We start from the raw sequence: 19913 nt of genomic DNA, 5'->3' as shown, positions 1-19913 counted from the left end.
AGCACTGTTTTGTCATCCTTAATAACCAATCACAAATTGCCACGTGGAAAAATTATCACACGTGACATACCATGATTAATCGAGGATAGTGTTTCTCCATATCTAGGGGCTACTTTATCTTGACGAAGAGAGCTGAATTTTATTTTTCTGGTCTGACAACAGTATTATCTAAAAATGTTCCTCTGTGTCCAGTAGTAGTGGTTTGCTCAGAGTCAGAGATATATCTGCAGTGGTAGCTGCGGCTCCTGCCATATTATCATGAAAATGATTTCTTGTGCCCCCATGCTCTGCATATTATTTGAGTATTAACCGACTCATTAAGAAAGGTCAGGCCAGGATCATCAGATGAATTTTGAACCAATGGATGGAGGGGCATATGCCCCCCATCTTCCCAAAACAATATAGAAAGAAACGAGGCATACACTTGCAGTACTTAATGGTGGGCGAAAAAAACAAATCAGCCATTTATGGTACCCATGAGACGTGACGATTCAGTCTCAAGTAATTCGTGTAAAGATTTTGTTAAGATGAGTCGGCGAGATACAAGGACTATTTCTGACTACTAATGAGATGCATACCTCACATATATTAGTGATCAGAAACGACCTGCATATCAACAACTGACGGTAGCACAACTTAATTGCGCAATGATTAATTTCTAATTCAGAGCCAGTGGACTCCATAACTGACTGACTCATCATCATCTTCTTCTTCTATTAGCTTTTATTGGTTTGGCTACTAATTTCACACTCAGAGTCTCTCAGTCTCACTCCCACATGCATTATTGTTGACTCTTACATCATCAACTTTTTAATTTCCGTTGGTTTGAGGTAAGGCCATGTGCTATATGGAAGAGAAATAAAGTACACTCATCACATTGGAGTGAGCAACAGAAACCCAACTTGACCAAGTTTGAAACTGAACCAACCCTACTAATAAAAAAAACCAATAATGATGAAATTCCAAACTGTCCCACAAGCCTACAAAGCAAACCTGCAACAAAGACATGCCTGAAAACTTGTTCCTATATATACCTTAAAAAAGGCAAAATGCTTGGAGAACCCATCAAGCAAGCTATAGCATCCATAGCCATAACCCTTAAATTACTTATTTCTCCTTGTGTCTTTGTGGTTAGAGCAGAAGGCAAACATGGGCTTTCGTCTGAAAGAGATGGTTTTTCATGCCAAGCATCATTTGAGGTCCACAAGAACTCCTTGTCCTGTTGATGTTCCCAGAGGCCATTTTGCAATCTATGTAGGGGATGATGCAGAAGAAAAGAATCATGAGAAACGGCATGTCGTGCCCATATCATATTTGAAGCACCCTTTGTTCCAAGACTTGCTCTACAAGGCAGCTGACGAGTTTGGTTTTGATCAATTGGGCGGCATTAGACTTCCATGCTCAGAAGAGGAGTTTACTAGTCTCACTTCTCGAATAAATTAGCAGCTAGAGAGCTAATTAACGAAGCTCAAATTCCAACCCAATTCTCTATTCTTCTGAGTTGTATAAATCAGTGTCAAGGATTCAAGGCTGCCACTGAGGCTTAGTGTTAAACTTCTTTCATGGCAAATTTCGTGTATATAGAAACAATTTTGGCAGACAAAATAAGAATGCATGTAACCTTCTTTGTCATCAAATGTACCAAGACTGGAATTAAAATTCAGTATCTCGAACGTTTATTGATGTTTTAAGTGGGCACATATGATTGGCCATTTTTTCGGGTAAGTTGTTGGATTGGAGAAATTTTTGTTTGTCACAGTAATATTGTCATTTCGTGTTATAATATGAGTAAATTAATAATACTATATGATGCACAAAAAACGTCTGAATGAAGATTCATGTTAATCGAACATCACATATTAATCGCTAACTGATAACACTGAGTGACGATTACGTGAAAAAAAATCCTCAACCAAAATTCATGTTAACTAGACATCACATATTAACCGTTAACTGATTAGACCATGTGACGATGTTACGCAAAAAATTCGTCAAGCTTGTGCCAAAAGAAGGCTCCTCAATCGAGATCGATGTTAACGACATGTTAACCATTATATCAATAGATTGAATACAAAAACACTGTACACACACTGTTACACACGTGAAGCCAATGTATGGAGACATGTCAAGCGGTAGTAGCTGAGACCATACGCACGCGGAAGAGGGGGTTATTGTCTAATTTTTATTTCAGATGAGAGAGCAGAGCATTGCGCATGTGAGAAATGCCAAAATGAAATAGTAATATTATAGCCACCCAATCAACGGGTTAGATAAGGTTTGGGTGGGCTTAGATAATATTGTACTTCAATTCAAACAACTTGGCCTGCACTGCATTTATATGTCAGAAAAGGAAAATACATAAAAAGGAAAAATATTGATTGGATGTTTATATATATTTTTTGGAGTTGATTTTTTAATTATTCTTTAAGAAAGTGTAAGTGAATGAAAGGGAAGTGAGAAAACCAGCACTCATATTTTTTAATACAAGCAATAATCTAAACTAGGGGGAGGGGTAGGAGGATTTCTCACACGCAACTATAATGTTGTGGGAATTTGAACCTGATACATCTTATTTGTGAATTAAGGCTATTTTTTACTGCATTAGACCCGTTAACTTTTATATATTTATTTTGATATATATGGATTAGTACGGAGAATTTGTGAGCATTGGATAATAAAAATTATATATATTAACTTTTATATATTTATTTTGATATATATATATATATATATGGATAAGTATGGTGACTTTGTGAGCATTGGAATAATTATATATATATATATATATGGATAAGTATGGTGACTTTGTGAGCATTGGAATAATTATATATATATATATATATATATATATATATGGGGACCTTGTTAGATCACTGTGGGGGTAGGTTTCAGTCAAAAAACCTATCCATTTTCGTCTAATTATTTTAAGCCGCAATTCTATGCTTCACAAAACTAATCACATGGAAGTTGTTAAGTGGCTTCCATGGTTTCTGGTGTAGCTAGGGCCTCCGGATTTTGATATGCTTTGAAGTTTGGTGACATATGGGCCCATGGTGGCTCTTTGGCACTGGCAGCAGCCATGAGTCTTTTTTCACGGCCATTTGCATAAAATATTGTTCAGAAGAACAAGTGGGACATTTGCATATTTAAGTCGGTTGATAATAAGCTATGATGATGAAAATTTTGCTGCCTGCCCTGCCACACAGCCTCACTGTGACCTCATTATCCAACTCTACAGAAATTTAGGAACCTCAATAAATAGAGGTACAAAATCAATTTGGGCTTCAAACAATTCCTCGCTTTTACATCAAGCAAATTCAGCAAAAACCCTCTCTCTCTCTCTCTCTCTCTCTCAACTATATTTTGCAAAGTTTTAGTGATCATTTTATGGGTATGATGATTCGTTTACCTTCTATGGTACATGGAGTGAAGCACATTCTGAATCTGCAGCCTAAATCTCATCATGATGAGGTTCCAAAAGGGCATGTTGCAGTTTATGTAGGAGAAATGGGAAAGAAGAGGTATGTGGTTCCAGTTTCTTACTTGAACCACCCTTCTTTCAAAGTGTTGCTTAAGAGAGCAGAGGAAGAGTTTGGCTTCAACCATCCAATGGGTGGTCTTACAATTCCATGCAAAGAAGAGACCTTCATTAGCCTCACTTCTCAGATGGGTGCCAGACAAAGACGATGATGATTGGACCATAGAACAATCTTCCACAATTTTGATTTCTTTTTTCCTTTTTTCTTTTTGGGTTTTGTTTTCGCAGGCTTAGGAATGATGGGAAACCAAACCCATATGAGATTTTGTACATGTAAATGAGTAGGGCACTAGGTAGGGAAATTTAGGTCAAATTGCAATGTGATGTGGTGACTTTGGTCCTTAATTCTATAGCACAATTTTGAAGAAGGTTCTTGGCTCTCCTAACATATTTTGCAAGAGATCAATATCAGTATAACCTTCCATCAATTGTTGAAGTGTTGCACCAGCAGCTCACATATTGCATTACCGCAATTGCATCACATTGTTTGGTTTCGTTTTTTTCAGTGCATGCAGGTTGGCTTTGGTTTTATGACGTAGCAGCCTCGGGTTTTCATTAATTTGATGACGGCTTGAACAGGTTTTCAGTAAGTAGAAAGTTTCTTCAGTTTTATTAGCAAAGCCATGGGTTTTTTAAAGGTCTGCTGGAGAGAAACTATATTTTAAATCGAACCCAATTTCAACATAATGAACTTCAACTAAACTTGGTCAAACACTCCGTCCTCAACTGATACTCCCTTCAACTTAACCACCTTCTAGTCCAGTAGGTATGAAACACCAATGCTATTCCCAACTTATCCACCTTCTAGTCTAGTAAGTGAGGAATGTTATCACAAAAGGCCTCAACGGCTTTAGTAAGTCTGAAACTTATATATTTGCATTTTATTTTGCCAAGTTTCCGATATTGAAATTTTACATTCTTCAACAACTAGTCTTCCTCATCAATTTATTACCAAATAATTCGAGATAGTGCAAATGAAGGTGTTTTACCTCAGCTATATATCAACGCAGTAATTGACATTGTCATAAGCATACATTTCAACTCCCATGATGGTATTGAAAACAAAGACCATAACTCTATACTGAAAATGGAGGTTTATTTTTTACATCAAACTTTATATTTAACGTGGTCATAAGACATAATCATACATTTTTCAACTCCCATGATGCTATTAAACGGTCATCACCCAGCTGCAACAGCAAGGTACCTACAAAGAGACAGGAAGGGTGGGGTTTGCTGTAACAAACCATTCAGAATTGAAAATCATGCATCTCTCCTCTTTGCAATCCAAGGAGCTTCTTTCACTCTATTAATCCCCGGCTGTCGCTACTTTTATACTAACTCTCGATACTCTTCTACAAACTCTATGCAAGGAAGAAACTTTCAACTTCTGGTATCCCATATTCGGAGCAATTTTTGAGAATGGGGTAGCGAGTTAGGCTTGGGGTAGGTATAGGCATGTAAGACCACTGATATAAAAAGTGTAAAGAGCATCAGCCGAAGTTAGGAAAACTGGATTAGATGCTTCTAAACTGTCTACTGGGCAGCATCCATATATTATGTCCCCTTACTCCAAGGACAGATTGCCAGTTCGAATGTTGCGCTGCTGATGTGTGATTCCTTTCCCTAATTGTAACTGGGATGAGCCGAATTCTCCTGGTTTTCCAGTGAAAGAAGCAAGCTTTGGCTGAAGCCATCTTTTCATGGCCAACCCACTGATTTTTATTTTTCCATGTGATTCATTTCCTTGGTAAGGTATCCCAAGCCTTCTCAATAATGCTGCAACTGACTGGCCAACCCTGTTAAACAAAAGATGTCACATTTGCATCAACGAAATAAAGAATATACACTTATATAAAATTCCATGAATTCTGGGGCCGAATTCTGATGAAGTGGAAGTGATTTTAAAACATATTTCATCCCAGAAACCTTGCCCGCAGTTGATCATTCATATCCCTAACTGTGATTGTTAAGTAACAATTTTCACCTTCCTGCAATGTTGATTGTCTTCCCTTTCGGAGACATAATTTGTGTCTTCTCTACGGGCAGTAAAATGCTCATGTTGGGTAACTTTGCACCTGCAAGATATGCAACAACAAAGGAGTAAGATTTAGGCTCTGTACAACGGAAAGCTAACCTTTTTTTTTTTCTGCACTAAACTCACTCAAAGCTAAACTTTTTTTTTTTTTTTTTTTTCAAAGAATTGAATAAACAGAAAAGAGATGTAGTTTATAGTACCAGCAGCAAGCCGATGTTTGAGACCTTTTAGCACAGTCAAGATGAAGACCTGGCAAATTTCACACAGGAGTTGAGTAGTAATTTTTGTGAGTAGCACGTGCTATCTAATTTATTATTCTCTTGTTTTGTTTGCGTTTTGGGGTGGGGTGGTGGGGGGAGGGGAAGAGGGATAGGGGGAAATAGATCAGCTACAGCTACTGTTTCATGAATGTTAAGCTCATCAAGTGTTGACCTACTCATTGAGACAGAATTTTATATTACTAAATAAACGAAGACAAGCTATCCAACAACAGCACAAGAACTTACCTCAGCAGTGTGAAGTTGCAACTTCCTTGCATCAACAACAATAGGACTTGCTTTGAAGGATACACATGGAACAATTCCAAGAGATGCAGCTTCCTTCAAGTATATGCCATTATAAGATTGTTTCCAATTATTTTTATAATCGGAATTGTATTGAAAAGCACTGAAAAGTTCAGCTTCCAACTGACCTCAAGTAATGAAAAAGCACGAGGGTCATATTCACCAAACCCATCTATCAATGAACATAGGTTTGAAGGTCTTGATGTGTCAGCAGTTACACCAAGATTCTCAATAAGTCTATTCTTGAATGATGCATCGTAAGGGAGCTGCAAGCATCCCAAAACTTGAGATATAACTTCAACGTTAGGCATAATACCAGCTACAATCGTTTTGCGGTAGACCATTAAGGCCATTGATGCCCTATAGAAACAATGCAATAGACAAACACTGCTCAGAAGACTGATTTTAGCCTAGAAATCAAAATCATGACTTTTAAAAATAAACTAATTCAGGAACATATCAAACCATGTAAAGCTTTTCAGACGGACATAAAGATATATAAATAAAGAATAATTAAAAAAAAAAAAAAGTTTCCTTTCAAGATACAGATTGGTAATGTTTCAATTCTTTTTCCCCTTTTTCATGCTTACTTATTGGGGTCAGAAAACTCTTTACAAATGCATAACTTTATAGACAAGTACAGAACCGACAGTCTCAAAATCAATAAAATAACTCTTGCCGCTACATTTTTTGAGAAAAATTCACACATACAAAATAAGTGAAGAGCATTTTCCGAGTACATTATGTTGCTTTCCTAGTTCCCCACAACAAAACATGTCTAATGATCATCACATAAGAGTCAAAGAATCAAATACCATTTGCTATCAACTTGTGGTCGATCACGCGACAAGACAGGTTCACCAAGTGAGCATGCCTTCTCAGATCTCCGCAAGCACATGCCTTCAAAAAGATCAAATGTAAGGAGAATAAAAATGTATGAAAGACAACACACTGCAATAATTCAGAATATGAAGATGTCAAAATGTTTGAAAACCCCAAACACCAACTGAAGTCAACTGTCCAATTCAAATTTCCTTGAAGCTCAAATAATAAAGCACAGAATCAAAGCATGCTATGTATAACTCATATGTAAAAAGAAATAATTGGACACAAGAAAAGTTGTTATGTAACAATGTTGGTATGTTCTAATTAAATTGTATTTATGTCTCTATCTTTGACCATAGTAATGATTTGGATTATGATTTTCAAGTTGTAAATTTTAGTGGAAACATCAGAATAGTATGAAGCAAAGCTTCTGATTATCTAGCTAGACTAGACATCCAACGAACCAAATGAAAAAAAGTTTCGAAGAGCATTTCCCTAGAGCTGTATTGAAGGTTATTATCAATCAAATTCACATGTTAGGCCATCTTGTTTTTATTTACTTATTACAATGGAGAATCATCTCGCAAATCATTGTGAGACAAAATGAACCTATATTCATTCAGATATCAGAGACAAACTGACAAAAAGAATTTTGTAACGAACTATACTGTAAACTCACCAATGATGCATCTACACATGACAAGGTTTGGAGCAACCCCATCCTTTTCGGCTTGAGAAAGGAGCATGTGGCCAGCTTCTAGATCATCCTTTCTGCAAACAGGGTGCACAATTAAACAGGTGCAAGTTTTGAGTTTTACTGCAGACAAGAATACACGCCAACATTGTCTTTAACACTGCATCAACTCTAGAAGACTCACTTTTCACTTGCCACTAGAATTATGGAGTATGTTATGCTGTTGGGATGCAATCCAAATCCTTTCATTTCGGATAGAACTTCCATAGCCTTCTGTAGTTGATCCCCATCACCTGAAGTGTGATTATTGGCATCTCAATCAAGTTTAGCTAATACACACACATATTTTATATACACGCGTCAGATAATGTGACAGTTTAGGATTATAAAACAGAAGGGAATTGTTATCATACCAATTGACATTATTTTGAAAAGGAAATAAGGTAACATTTAGAGACTTACACAGGGCAGTGATCAAAGCATTGACAGTTGAAACAGTTTTCTCAATTTTAGTGGATTTGAGATATTCATAGAGCTCCAGTGCTTTCTGCCAGTTTTTTGCCTGAAACAAGGAATACCCAATTTATTAAATATTTAAGCATTCTTACCAGCATTAAAGAGTTTACACTAACAGGAAATAAGTTGGGCAGTTCAGCAGAGGATTTTTCTCTCCATCACCGGACTACACAATTACTTTGCTTATATGGAGCTCATTTAGAATTATAAGCCCCTATTTTCAGCATCAGGGAAAAGTGACATTTCAAACAGCATGTTACGTCTTTGGATTGAAAAAACAATAACAATTTTTTTTATAACAAAAAAATTTAGAACTAATAGGAAGCATTATTAAGAACAAATAAAAGCTTCCAGGAACTGTCGAGGGATAGAAGGTAGGAAAACCAACACATCTATAAGAATAATTTTTTTTTATTATTTAAAAAAATAGTACAAAACCCTGTCTGGTTTCTTAGTTTGGGTTTTTATTGGACAATTCTGAATTTCTATTCATCTTCATTTTGCATGCTTGGACCAATAACCTATATGAAAAAATACGTCTAATTTTCTTTTATAGGAAAAAAAAATGTCTACCGCAGAATTGCCTATGTGAGACATACATTGCTACAGGCTCCCATCAATGAGCTGTATGATACAGTTCCAAGTTGTATTCCTTGATTTCTAGCTTCTTGTAGGATTTCAAAGGCAGCATCTAGTTTTCCAGCATGCCCAGCAACATCTATTAATGCACTGAGAAACATCTGTACGAACACCAGAAACTTATGTAAGCAATCATGACATGTATCAGTGAGGAGTAATTTTAGTGATGATGACTGAATGCGAAGATCACATCAACGATAATAGATTGAAAGATAAGCCAGCTGTTTTTCCCCTTCTAATTCCCTAGCTTACTAAACCCTTTTAATTCCCTAGCTTATCTAAACCAACTAAATTTAGTGGCGACTAGATTTTGTAAAACTCAGACAGCACTAACACAATCCCAACTCCAAAATGAATGTGCAAGTCAACATGTCATGGGAAAGATCTAATTCTGAAAAAATCACCTCATCAGGGACCACGCCTTTCCTAGTCATATCACTATACACATTGCACGCAAACTCCCAATCACCTGTCTGGCTGCAACAGTTAACAGCTATGGTGTAAACCTCGGAGGAGCCCTTTATCTTATATTTGTGGACCATCTTATATACTTCCCGAGCTCGATCAACCTACAAGAAATGCACCAATCTAAGTTGATTAAACATACAAGTAAGACATAGGAGTAGAAACACCACATGCACCACAAATGTGAAGAAATTGACCCTGCAACTACTGTAAGAAAATGGCAAACCGTACCTGACCAGCATTTGCACATGCCTTTATTAGTGCACCGATAGTTGTGTGATCAGGTTCTATAGGTTGTGTTTCCGCCATCATCTCTCCTAAGACATCAAAAGCACGATCAACTGCTCCTGATTGACCACATGCAGTAATAAGCGCATTGAATACAACTCGATCTGGCTTCACTTTCTACTGCATGTAACATCTTATCAGCATTGAAACTTATTCACTATCCAGGAAGAAACAAGAAACAACATCCTTTCTCAGAAACAAAGAACTTGATAGAGTAATAGTAACTGTGGATAGATATTGTAAAGTTTCTCATTCTAATAGTACCTTAGACCTCATTATCCCATAAGCACCAAAAGCCTTGGCCACTTCCCCAGCTCTGCCACAACCATCAATAAGTGCCCCATATGTGTGAACATTTGGTTCTACTCCAGCATTAACCATCTCATGAAAAACCTTTGCAGAAGAAAAAGATAAATGTAGTTGAAATACTATGGGAAACGCAGAGAAAAACGCATATGCAGAGGTTATGTTAAAAAAAAATATCTAAAATTGAAGATAGCAATCTACCAACTGGGCACTCATTAGTTACAGGATTCATGAATGAAAAATGTAATGAAGAAATCAATACTCAGCTTCAATGAAATCAAGTTTAGAGCTTCAGTAATTACAAAAGGCTGGTACTCAAATTCTGTTTGAGATGTAGATGAGATTTAATTATATCGAATTTTCAGGGATTACAAACAGAATGTCAACCTGATGGTCAAAGTTTTGTTTAAAGGGATGAACATATCAGCTTCAATTCTTTCTACATATAAAGCAAGCCAAACAAGCAGAACTTGCCACCCTGGTAGCTACTGGGACTAAAATTGGTAATACAGTAAAACTTCATTTCAGAAATATTGGGCTAAAAACTCAGAGTATGCATGCCACTGAGAGCTGAAAGAAACCAAAATGAAAGATATCATACATCAAACATCGTGTAAACTTTTCCACTTTTACCGCATGTTGATATTAGAGTAGTATAAAGTTTGCAATCGGGCTTCATTCCAGCCTCCCGGACAAGTCGCAGAACATGGAAAGCTTCTAAAACCACAAAAAAGATATCAGGAACTTATCTTGCACCAAAAAATTAATAGCTGTGGTAAATTGTATAAATGAATTTACCCTCTGAATCTTGAGAACTTGCACAGACAGTCATAAGCATATTATATGTACTCAAGGTTGGATTTGGAATCAGTTTGATGAAACGGAAAGCTTTGTCAACAGCCTTTTGCGATTTGCAGATTTCAAAAAACCTTGCATGATAAACCTGATGCCAGAGAACTTAGTAAAATAGAGAAACCCAACATACAAGAACAAATCATTAACAGAAGGTTGCATCCTTACCTTATTCATATCCAACAAACCCCTTCTTTCCAAATCTTCAAGCAATTTTAAAGAGTCGCCTAGCCTAAGAAGCCCATATTATTCAATGATCAGCTTCTAGAAAAGAAATTTGGAAAAGGGGAAAGACTGGTATGTGAGAATTCAAATCTATGGGTTTATATTAGTACTATTTAGAGTTAAATTGCATAGAACTGTGTTTCTACAGGGAAAGAAAAAGAGGAAGTACACGGATTCACTTTGGTTAATTATATCTAGTCATTTCAAACCAGTGCAAACTCCTTTTCAAAAACCAAATCCATTTTGTTAAACTCCTAAATCCAAATGGACCCTAAAGGTATTTTATAACATATATGTGAAAGATAACATGTACCTCTCATCCTTTAGCAAACGATGGTAAGCACTTAATTGCTCTGATAGAAGATCTCTGTCATTTGTATGAATCCCATGTGGGTGGGGAAACTGGGTCATAGTCCCAGAATTCTTTTTAGGCAAATGTCTTACTTCTTTGTCGCTTGAATATCCACTGCCTTTTCCCAAGTCCTTTCTGCTGTGGGTATGGCCTTCTATAGACTCTGAACAAACACTCTTCTTCAGAAAATAGGCCAAAAGTACATTTATTTCACAAAATTACCATACAAGTATCAAAATATGGTCTTTCTTTCATGGCATTACCTGTAGTGTGATGGGAAGCTTGTGGTATTAAATCCGCCCCTGTCACAGTGATGTTCCTCAAAAAAGAAGATGGCTTTTTACCATTCAAGCTTGCTACAGATTTCGTCGCAGACTTGTTTGACTCATAAAACATGTGAAGCTCTTCTCTCACCGATTCTCTATTGAGTACATGAAAGCTAGTAGCTTCGCCGACTTCATCGCTTTCGCCAACTTCATCGTTTTCCTCATCATCTACAGGAACAGAAGGCGAAGCTACGCCAAAATTAGAATCACTCATTAATTTAGAGAATTCATCAGAAATTGGGTCACGACCACCATCCTCAGACCGTTCACCCATTAATTTAGAGAACTCTTCCGAAATTGGATCATAATCAACATCTTCAGACCGCTCTGGCTGCTGCAACTGAGTCAACTCAGTGGGAAAACGAAGCGGTTGAAGCACTGCGGTTGATTCAAACACTAAAGGCGCAAGAGACTCCTGCGCAGAATTGTGAAATTGCAGCACCGGTGTCTCTATTTCTTCAATCTTTCCGTTCAGAGCATCAAAACCAAGAATCTGATTTTCGCGGATTGGTAGCTGGCTACTGACCTCTTTGGCGTCTCTAACCTCTCTGAGCTCTCTAACTCTAGCATCGAGATTCTTCTTGGACTTGAATGGCCTATTGAAGTAGACGACGGAGACAGCAGAGAAGGTAACGACGGCGACGACGACGAGGAGCGAATGCGGGTCGAGAGAGGCCTTGATGAGAAACTTCGAGGAAGGAGAGCGATGGTCACCGGCGAGGCTTCTGCGTTTTCTAAGAGAGCGAAGATCGCCGGAGAGCGGTCGGATACTATGGCCGCCGCAGCCGAGGAAGTGTCTGCGAATTGATGGGAGAGAGGAGAAGGAAGAAGAAGAAGATGAAGATAGAGGAGTGCATGAGATTAGTGTTAGCGTTTGAGGCTTCGCAGAGAAGCTCATCTCCTCGGGAGAGACGAAGAAGAGCAGAGGAGGAGGAAGCTCTGTGTGGCCTATCAGCTCTGTGAGGGAGTGACGAGAGTGAGAGTGAGAGAAGCTCTCATATCATGATTCATAACCAACTGCCTGGTCCTCTCTTTATTTAATCTGTTATTTTGCTCATCCATATGTTGCTGACGTGGCGCAATTCCTGGTTACAGTTCGGCTTTTATTATTTTATTATTTTATTAATATTTATTTTGTTTCGTTCGTTTGCTGGTTTGAATTTTTTCTGTTGGGGCCAATCGTATTTGCCGCGGATTTCTTAATTCTTTTATTGGCCCAAGAAAAAGCCCAATCCAAAATCTCTTTAGCCTTTAAATGATGAAAAGAGCTATATAGACGACAAAAGGCCATGAAAACCTCATGTCTACACTTAGCTTCGTCCCTGCTCACGCATTGCAATCAAAACCCCTAAATTGTGAATCGCGGGGCACACATATTTGGTCAATCTTTGACTGTGGGTTCATAAGTAGGCTAGACATGTAAATTACAATATAGTTCATAAGTAACTAAGTATGTTTGCCTAGTTTGATGGAAGTTGGTCATGTAATGGAATTTACAATTGTAAGGAGAGGAAAATTGAGTATGGAACCCATAGAGAAAGTTGTTTATTGAAGATGGGGTTTGATATAGTTTTTGTAAACTTACAATTAGACTTGACTAATGTACAACGAGACATAATTATTATTTACTACATTGCGATCCAAGCAAGTTAGAACATGTATGTTGAACGTACAAGTAAAGATCGAATTTGGTAGCTAGTATGTAGTCCGTGCTAACTTAATTTATGTTTTTTTTAAACCTATTTACCTTATATGGAAATGTTATGATCATACTTCATTGTCCAATAAAACGTACGTACTTATAACTGGCATATTCAATATTCGTGTTGAGAATATATAATTGCCTTTTAGTAATTAATCTCACTTATCCATGCTCAATATTCGTGTTGAGAATATATAATTGTCTTTTAGAATGAATCTCACTTATCCATGCAAGTCGTTAATTAGGGTTTTTTAATATGGCTTTTATTTATTTTTATTTATTTTTTTATTTTTTTCAATTGGATTAGGAGGTATGAAGCAGAAGAAATAGAAAGGAAAAAAAATTATATATTAATAACTATAAAAATATTAACTACATCTGAAGAATAATGTCAAAATGAATATATAAAAAGAGAGTGTAAGTGGACGAAAAGGAGTGAGAAAATCAGCACCCAAAAAAATTATTTATTAATCACTATACAAATTTCCTACCTTTCTTTTTCTTATATTAATTTTCACTTTTTGTTGTAAAGTATAATGGGAAGTGCATTTTTTGAGCAAATAAACATAGAGGAGAAATCATTCTCAACATCTCTTGTAAAGGTCATAACCTCTCAAATAATTCTCAATATAAAGAGAGGTGTTATATTAATTCTCACATAATTAAAGAGAGCTAGCTAGTATTTCAAAACAAGAAATGAAAAAAAAATTAAAAGAATAATATTGACATAAAAAAAGATTATTGGTCATAAATATCAATAAACTATATCATTAAATTAATATTTTGCACATTCTGCTGAGCATAGTAAGCATTTTCTCAATAAATTAATTTGCTAATCAAACAGGATGTGTCAATTAGTACATTACTTTCTCCCCATTATGTTCGAAAATAAAGAAAGTTAAAAGAATTTCAGAAATGAAAATTTTAAATGAAATTGATAAGTATCAAAATTTCATTTGTTATGAAGAGGAACGCCTCCTCAAATTTAAGGAGTCAAGCTTTTTATTATATAAAACTCTAAATCCAAACACATAAAATGTCATTAATTTGATTAGCCAAACGGCATAGTTGCTACAACCACAGGACCCTTGATGATTAAAACACAAATTAGCTAATGCTTATTAAAACGCTCATCACCATATATAAAAACTTCACAGAAAATCTCCACCAAGATTAGGGTTCCAGTCACTGAGAAACATAGGATCGCCATTGAACTCAACATTGTTAGGCTGGTCTGGAGGAGCCTGCATAACAGACTCAGCTCCATTGAAATTGAAGCCAAGATTGTTAGGCTGATCAGGTCCATTGAAATTGAAGCCAAGATTGTTAGGTTGATCAAGAGGAGCCTGCATAACAGGCTCAGCTCCATTGAAATTGAAACCAAGATTGTTAGGCTGATCAGGTCCATTGAAATTGAAACCAAGATTGTGAGGCTGATAAGGTCCATTGAAATTGAAGCCAAGATAGTTAGGCTGATCAGGAGCAGCCTGCATAACAGGCTCAGCTCCATTAAAATTGAAGCCAAGATAGTTAGGCTGATCAGGAGGAGACTGCATAACAGGCTCAGCTCCATTGAAATTGAAGCCAAGAGTGTTAGGCTGATCAGGAGCCTGCAAAACAGGCTCAGCTCCATTGAAATTGAACCCAAAATTGTTTGTCTGGTCAGGAGCCTGCATAACAAAATCATTTCCATTAAAATTGAACCCAACATTGTTAATCTCAGGATTAGCCAAACCTTGGAGGCCAGAAGGCCCAGCAGCAGCACTGGAAGAAGAGCTCCCCACAAAAAAATTATTGTGAGCAGGGTTTGCACTTTGGGCAGCAACACTAGAAGAGGAGCTCCCCACAAAAAAATTATTGTGAGAAGGGTTTGCACTTTGGGCAGCAGCACTAGAAGAGGAGCTTCCCACAAAAAAATTATTGTGAGCAGGGTTTGCACTTTGGGCAGCAGCACTAGAAGAGGAGCTTCCCACAAAAAAATTATTGTGAGCAGGGTTTGCACCTTGGGCAGGGTTTGCACTTTGGGCAGCAGCACTAGAAGAGGAGCTCCCCACAAAAAAATTATTGTGAGCAGGGTTTGCACTTTGGGCAGCAGCACTAGAAGAGGAGCTCCCCGCATAAACATTAGGATTGTGAGGAGGGTTTGCAGTTTTGGCTGCAGCAAGTTTCTGTTTAGCCTCATCAGCCACTTTGGACCGCAACTGCATAAGAGAAGCCCTCAGAATCTCCATCCTGTCCAAGTCCAACTCCTCCACTGGTCCCTCCAACCCGCACTCTGCTTGGCTGGCCTTCAATAACTGGGTCAGCTCTTCCCCCCGCTTCCTTTCGCGCTCGATGCGCTCCATCACCTGTGTGAGCTCAGCGTTGAGCTCATTCGTAGTCGCGTGCGAGCACGCCTCAGCGATCTGCTGCATATCATGATTAAGAGGCTGACGCGAGGTTCTGCCCTCGTACTTGTCCAACACCTCCTCGATGGACGGGTGGCCAAAGCAAAAGGCCTTCTTGCCTGGCGAGAAGACAATGAGGCCGAGCTCTGTACCACACAGGGTACTAAGCTCGCTGGCCTTTTTGAAAAGGCCTGCCCTTCTCTTGGAGAATGTGACTTGGAGATTGGTCTCATTCTCCATTTTCACCATCTGCAATTTTTGGCGACCCCTGCATATCCTTGGCATGGCTAACTCTTGGTTTGTTGTGTATGTCCGGTGGGATTAAAGGGGGGTATTTATTGACGCTTGTGTACATAGCAATTTAGGGTTTGAAGGTTCTTCTAACCTAAATAATTATCAATCTTTGCTGTCATTCTTCTTTTCTAATTTGCATATGTAGTTACTGAGATACTAGTTTGGGAGAAATTTAAATCCCTTTGTTCTTAGCATACATGGTAGGCACTTCATGAATTTTTATACACCAAATACCATTCTAAACTACTACACTCATTTCTTACTCACCAGTCACAACACATGCATGCATGAGGAAAACTGCCAGACAATTGCTAGAGCTTACCTATAATCTTATCCTCCTCCTTACTTCATTCTTGGCTTTGTTCGGATTTGCCAAAGAAAGAAATTTTGATAAAACATGACAACGCAAATTAAATCTAGAAATTTAATGTTAAGCGAGGAGATAAGAGCATCTTCAAATTTTCATTTCATAAGGGACAAAACCAAGAATTTGCTGCTATACTATAGAAGGGAGGAAGATATTGATTTATTGTAATGCTATGTTTTAATCACATTTTCTCTTCACTTGAGTTAACACCCAGAGTGCCTATATAGTAATCCTATCCTCCTCCTGAATACGTCTTTGGTTGGAGTTGCCAAAGAAAGAAATTTATATTAAATATGACAACACAGATTAAATCTGGAAATTCAAAGTGTTAGGTGAGGAGATAACAAATAATTAATCATAATGGACTTGGCTATTTACTTAATTAAAGGTTAACTTAGGAACTTGTTTTGTTGAATATTTGTCCGACATCGGGAACTTAAAAAGATTTTACTTTGGTTTATAAGGAGCTGAGTTACTCTCCCCTCCTCACCCCAAAAAGATTACCAATTGATTTTAGAGTGAAACATCAACTTCCTTCACAATATCATAGCTTAAACAAAAGACATTTTGAATTTAACAAATAATTTGAATTTGACTACCGAAGGTGAAAGATTTAATATCATTTTTTACTTTCCATAATGAAAATAACGAAAACTAAGTATGTGTATGGTAAACCCTAGGATCCAAAGACTATTAGAAAATAATTTGGTAACTTAATAATTATTTGCACAATATAAGTTAGAGCGTGTATGTTGAACATGCACGTAGAAGATCGACTTTGTAAGCTATTATGAAGTCAGCGCTGTTGTTATTCTCTACTTAATTATCTTTTATCATGTCTCTTATAAGGGAATCATATCATATCTCGTCGTGCAATAAAACATACTTACAACTGACATATTTGATATAAGTATTGACTATCTATAATTTCCTTTTAATAAAATGCATGTATCATTTATCCATGCACGTCCGTTGTTAATTAGGGTTTTGTGAGCTCACTTAGTAGCGACTTTATTTTTTGTATTTTTTTTTCCATAATTTTTTTTTTCTTTCTTTCTATTGAGTGAGGATTTAGGGGAGGTGGAGCAGAAAAAGGAGAACAATCCACATATAAAGCAAAATGTAGCAAAATGCTTTTCTAGTAAATTTTGAAAAAAAAAAAATCCGAAATTGGCCCCATTTAAGAAAAAATTTCAGAACACAGCCACTCCATTTTGATGGGACAAATACGTCAAACAATAATCCTTAAAATGAAAATAAATTTTTTTTTAAAGGGATATAAGAGTGCATGCCAAATAATTTCCAACGAGTTATAATTTTTAATTTATTTTTTTGGTTTACGAAAAATAATAAATAAACTACTTTTGAGTTCCACCCATGTATATGTTGTCTCTCATAATTGTTTCTTCCTAAAGTATGGTTAAGACTAATTTACCTCTGCACTTTTATGTTTGATTTCATCCTCTCAATATTACTTGTATTATTAAATACTAGTTTTTCGAAACAAATTTCTTACTTTTTTTTCTTTATTAGTTTTCACCGTTTGTTGTAAAGTGTAATGAGAAGTGTAGTTTTCAACTCTCAAATAAGTATATGCTTCTTTTCATTTTAAGGATTTAGCAATAGGCCTTGCGTACATAGTCATACTTTCATTACTAGAAAACTTCAATATAAGCCATTGATATACTCATGAGTTGTATTAATGTTAGTTACAGATTGGACACAGATTACATGACTGTGGTCAAAGTGGGTGTTGTCATTAAAATTCTGCCACGACAAAGAGTGTATATGGCCTATAAGTGACTAATTGTGACTTATATATTACAAGCCACTGATGCACAGTAACCGTGACCATTACACACTAAAGGCCACTATTGGTTCACTGTGGCTAAGCAAACCGCGGCCTTAGCCACTTTTTCCAGTAGTGTTAGTGCTAGTATTACTTTCACTAAATTTGCATCAAATAGAGAGCTAGCTAGCATTTGAGTACTCTACATAAAAGCAAAACTATATCATTATTGTACATTCTGATGAGCATTAATTTGCTAATTCAACAGTATGTGTCAATTAGTACAAGGCCAACATATCCGATCGTTCTTTGAACCACGTTTTACATAACTAAAAACGAATGGTCAAAATGATATTAGATAAAAGGCATAATTTTTCGACCTGATCTTATATCGATATATACACCAAACACAATGCCAATATATATAAATAAATAAAACACATAATTTTTAAAAAATTTGATGATCCAAACGGCTTAGTTGATACAACGATAGTACTCTTATTATGAAACAACTTCTGATAGTTCATGGCAATCTGAAATTTCAAAAAAAAAAAACACAAGGACACAACAGAACACCACAAAGACAAACTTAATACTGCAGAGCGCAGATCACAACACTAGATCGATCACTCTGTTTTCTCTGTGGCTGCCAGTGCTGGCTTATTAATTAAATAAAAATCATCATCACCCCCATCACAAATTTTTCAGAGAAAGCCCCCTCCCAGGTTAGGGTTCCATCCACTGAGAGGCATGGCATTAGGATTGCCATTGAACCCAACATTGTTAGGCTGATGAGGAGCCTGCATCACATGATCATTTCCATTAAAATTAAACACAACATTGTTCATATCATGATTAACCAAACCTTGGAGGCCAGAGGGCCCAGCAGCAGCACAGGAAGAAGAGCTCCCCACAAAAAAATTATTGTGAACAGGGCTTGCATTTTGGGCAGCAGCACTAGAAGAGGAGCTCCCCACAAGAAAATTAGGGTTGTGTGCAAGGTTTGCACTTTCGGCAGCAGAAAGTCTCAGTTTAGCCTCATCAGCCACTTTGGACTTCAACTCCAGAAGAGAAGCCTTCAAAGCCTCCAGCTGATCCAACTCCATCTCCTCCACTGGTCCCTGCCACCACTTCCCCTCTTTGTTGGTCTTCATGGACTGGGTCAGCACATCCCCCCATTTTCTTTCTTCCTCGAGGACCTCTAGCACCCGTGTGAGCTCATCAGTGATCTCACACAGGCCTGCAGTCCGGTACCCGTCAATAAGCTTTTGCGTTTCGGAATTCAAGATCTGACGCGGGACTGTGCCCTCGAACCTGTCCAACAATGTCTCAATGCCCGGGTGGCCAAAGCAAAAGACCTTCTTGCCTGGCGAGAAGACAATGATTGCGATCTCTGCACCACACAAGGTGCAGAGCTCGCTGGCCTTTTTGAAAAGGCCTGACCTTCTCTTGGAGAAGGTGACTTGGAGATGGCTGTCATTCTCCATTTTCACCATATCAACCTTTTGGCGACCCCTAGTCTTCTTCACCATGGCTAACACCAAATGGTTTGTTGTGTGTGTTAGGTGGGATTACAGGGGGTAATTTAATTGAGGTTCGTGTACTTAGCATTTTAGGGTTTAGAGGTTTTCCTGAGCTAGATATCTCTTTGTTGTCATTGTTTTTACTTCATTTGTATGTTGTCACTAAGATACTAAATCTGAACCTTTTTTTCTTCTTAATTAGCATACATGGTAGGCATTTCATG

At 37.3% G+C, this 19913-nt stretch overlaps 2 protein-coding genes and 2 pseudogenes across 3 annotated transcripts; 1 reads left to right on the top strand and 3 right to left on the bottom strand.

Moving 5' to 3' along the window:
• The first annotated feature begins 3271 nt into the window (after positions 1-3271).
• On the top strand, positions 3272-3906 carry LOC103334972 (auxin-responsive protein SAUR21 pseudogene; annotated as a pseudogene).
• Positions 3907-4504: 598 nt separating this feature from the next.
• MRL1 (Pentatricopeptide repeat (PPR) superfamily protein) lies at positions 4505-12659 on the bottom strand. Of its 2 annotated transcripts, none has more exons than XM_008237957.3 (18): positions 11565-12659; positions 11263-11464; positions 10893-10956; positions 10671-10815; positions 10474-10589; positions 9831-9959; positions 9510-9683; positions 9218-9382; positions 8774-8914; positions 8121-8220; positions 7843-7951; positions 7644-7735; positions 6955-7039; positions 6268-6499; positions 6083-6175; positions 5777-5825; positions 5526-5616; positions 4505-5337 (listed from the first exon to the last, which is right to left on the bottom strand). In XM_008237957.3, the coding sequence occupies exons 1-18, from the start codon at positions 12523-12525 to the stop codon at positions 5106-5108; spliced, it is 3180 nt and encodes a 1059-aa protein (XP_008236179.2). In that variant the 5' UTR covers positions 12526-12659; the 3' UTR covers positions 4505-5105. The 2 variants fall into 2 exon arrangements, with proteins under 2 accessions (XP_008236179.2, XP_016650345.2); XM_016794859.2 differs by having other exon boundaries at positions 10474-10586; positions 11565-12646.
• Positions 12660-14480: 1821 nt separating this feature from the next.
• On the bottom strand, positions 14481-16001 carry LOC103335005 (agamous-like MADS-box protein AGL62). The gene is made up of 3 exons (XM_089055438.1): positions 15457-16001; positions 15000-15186; positions 14481-14573 (listed from the first exon to the last, which is right to left on the bottom strand). Exons 1-3 carry the CDS (start codon positions 15999-16001, stop codon positions 14481-14483), a joined length of 825 nt encoding a protein of 274 aa, XP_088911564.1.
• Positions 16002-18870: 2869 nt separating this feature from the next.
• Positions 18871-19698, bottom strand: LOC103335007 (agamous-like MADS-box protein AGL62 pseudogene; annotated as a pseudogene).
• Positions 19699-19913: the final 215 nt, after the last annotated feature.

Source organism: Prunus mume, linkage group LG6 (assembly GCF_029339155.1).
Source record: "Prunus mume cultivar Tortuosa linkage group LG6, ASM2933915v1, whole genome shotgun sequence".
Lineage (NCBI taxonomy): Eukaryota > Viridiplantae > Streptophyta > Magnoliopsida > Rosales > Rosaceae > Prunus > Prunus mume.
This window is presented reverse-complemented; position numbering and strand designations above follow the sequence as displayed.

What these genes read in the sequence shown, in the direction of transcription:
- LOC103335005 (XM_089055438.1), bottom strand. Translation starts at nt 16,001, where the DNA reads ATGCCAAGGATATGCAGGGGTCGCCAAAAATTGCAGATGGTGAAAATG. An exon ending in GCAAACCCTCCTCACAATCC is followed by an intron (nt 15,187 to 15,456) that starts TAATGTTTATGC and finishes CCCTTCTCACAA; the next exon opens with TAATTTTTTTGTGGGGAGCT. An exon ending in GAAATGATTTTGTTATGCAG is followed by an intron (nt 14,574 to 14,999) that starts GCTCCTGACCAG and finishes TCTGTTATGCAG; the next exon opens with GCTCCTCCAGACCAGCCTAA.
- MRL1 (XM_008237957.3), bottom strand. Translation starts at nt 12,525, where the DNA reads ATGAGCTTCTCTGCGAAGCCTCAAACGCTAACACTAATCTCATGCACT. An exon ending in ATTCTAGTGGCAAGTGAAAA is followed by an intron (nt 7,736 to 7,842) that starts GTGAGTCTTCTA and finishes CCCTGTTTGCAG; the next exon opens with AAAGGATGATCTAGAAGCTG. An exon ending in GTGCTTTTTCATTACTTGAG is followed by an intron (nt 6,176 to 6,267) that starts GTCAGTTGGAAG and finishes ATATACTTGAAG; the next exon opens with GAAGCTGCATCTCTTGGAAT.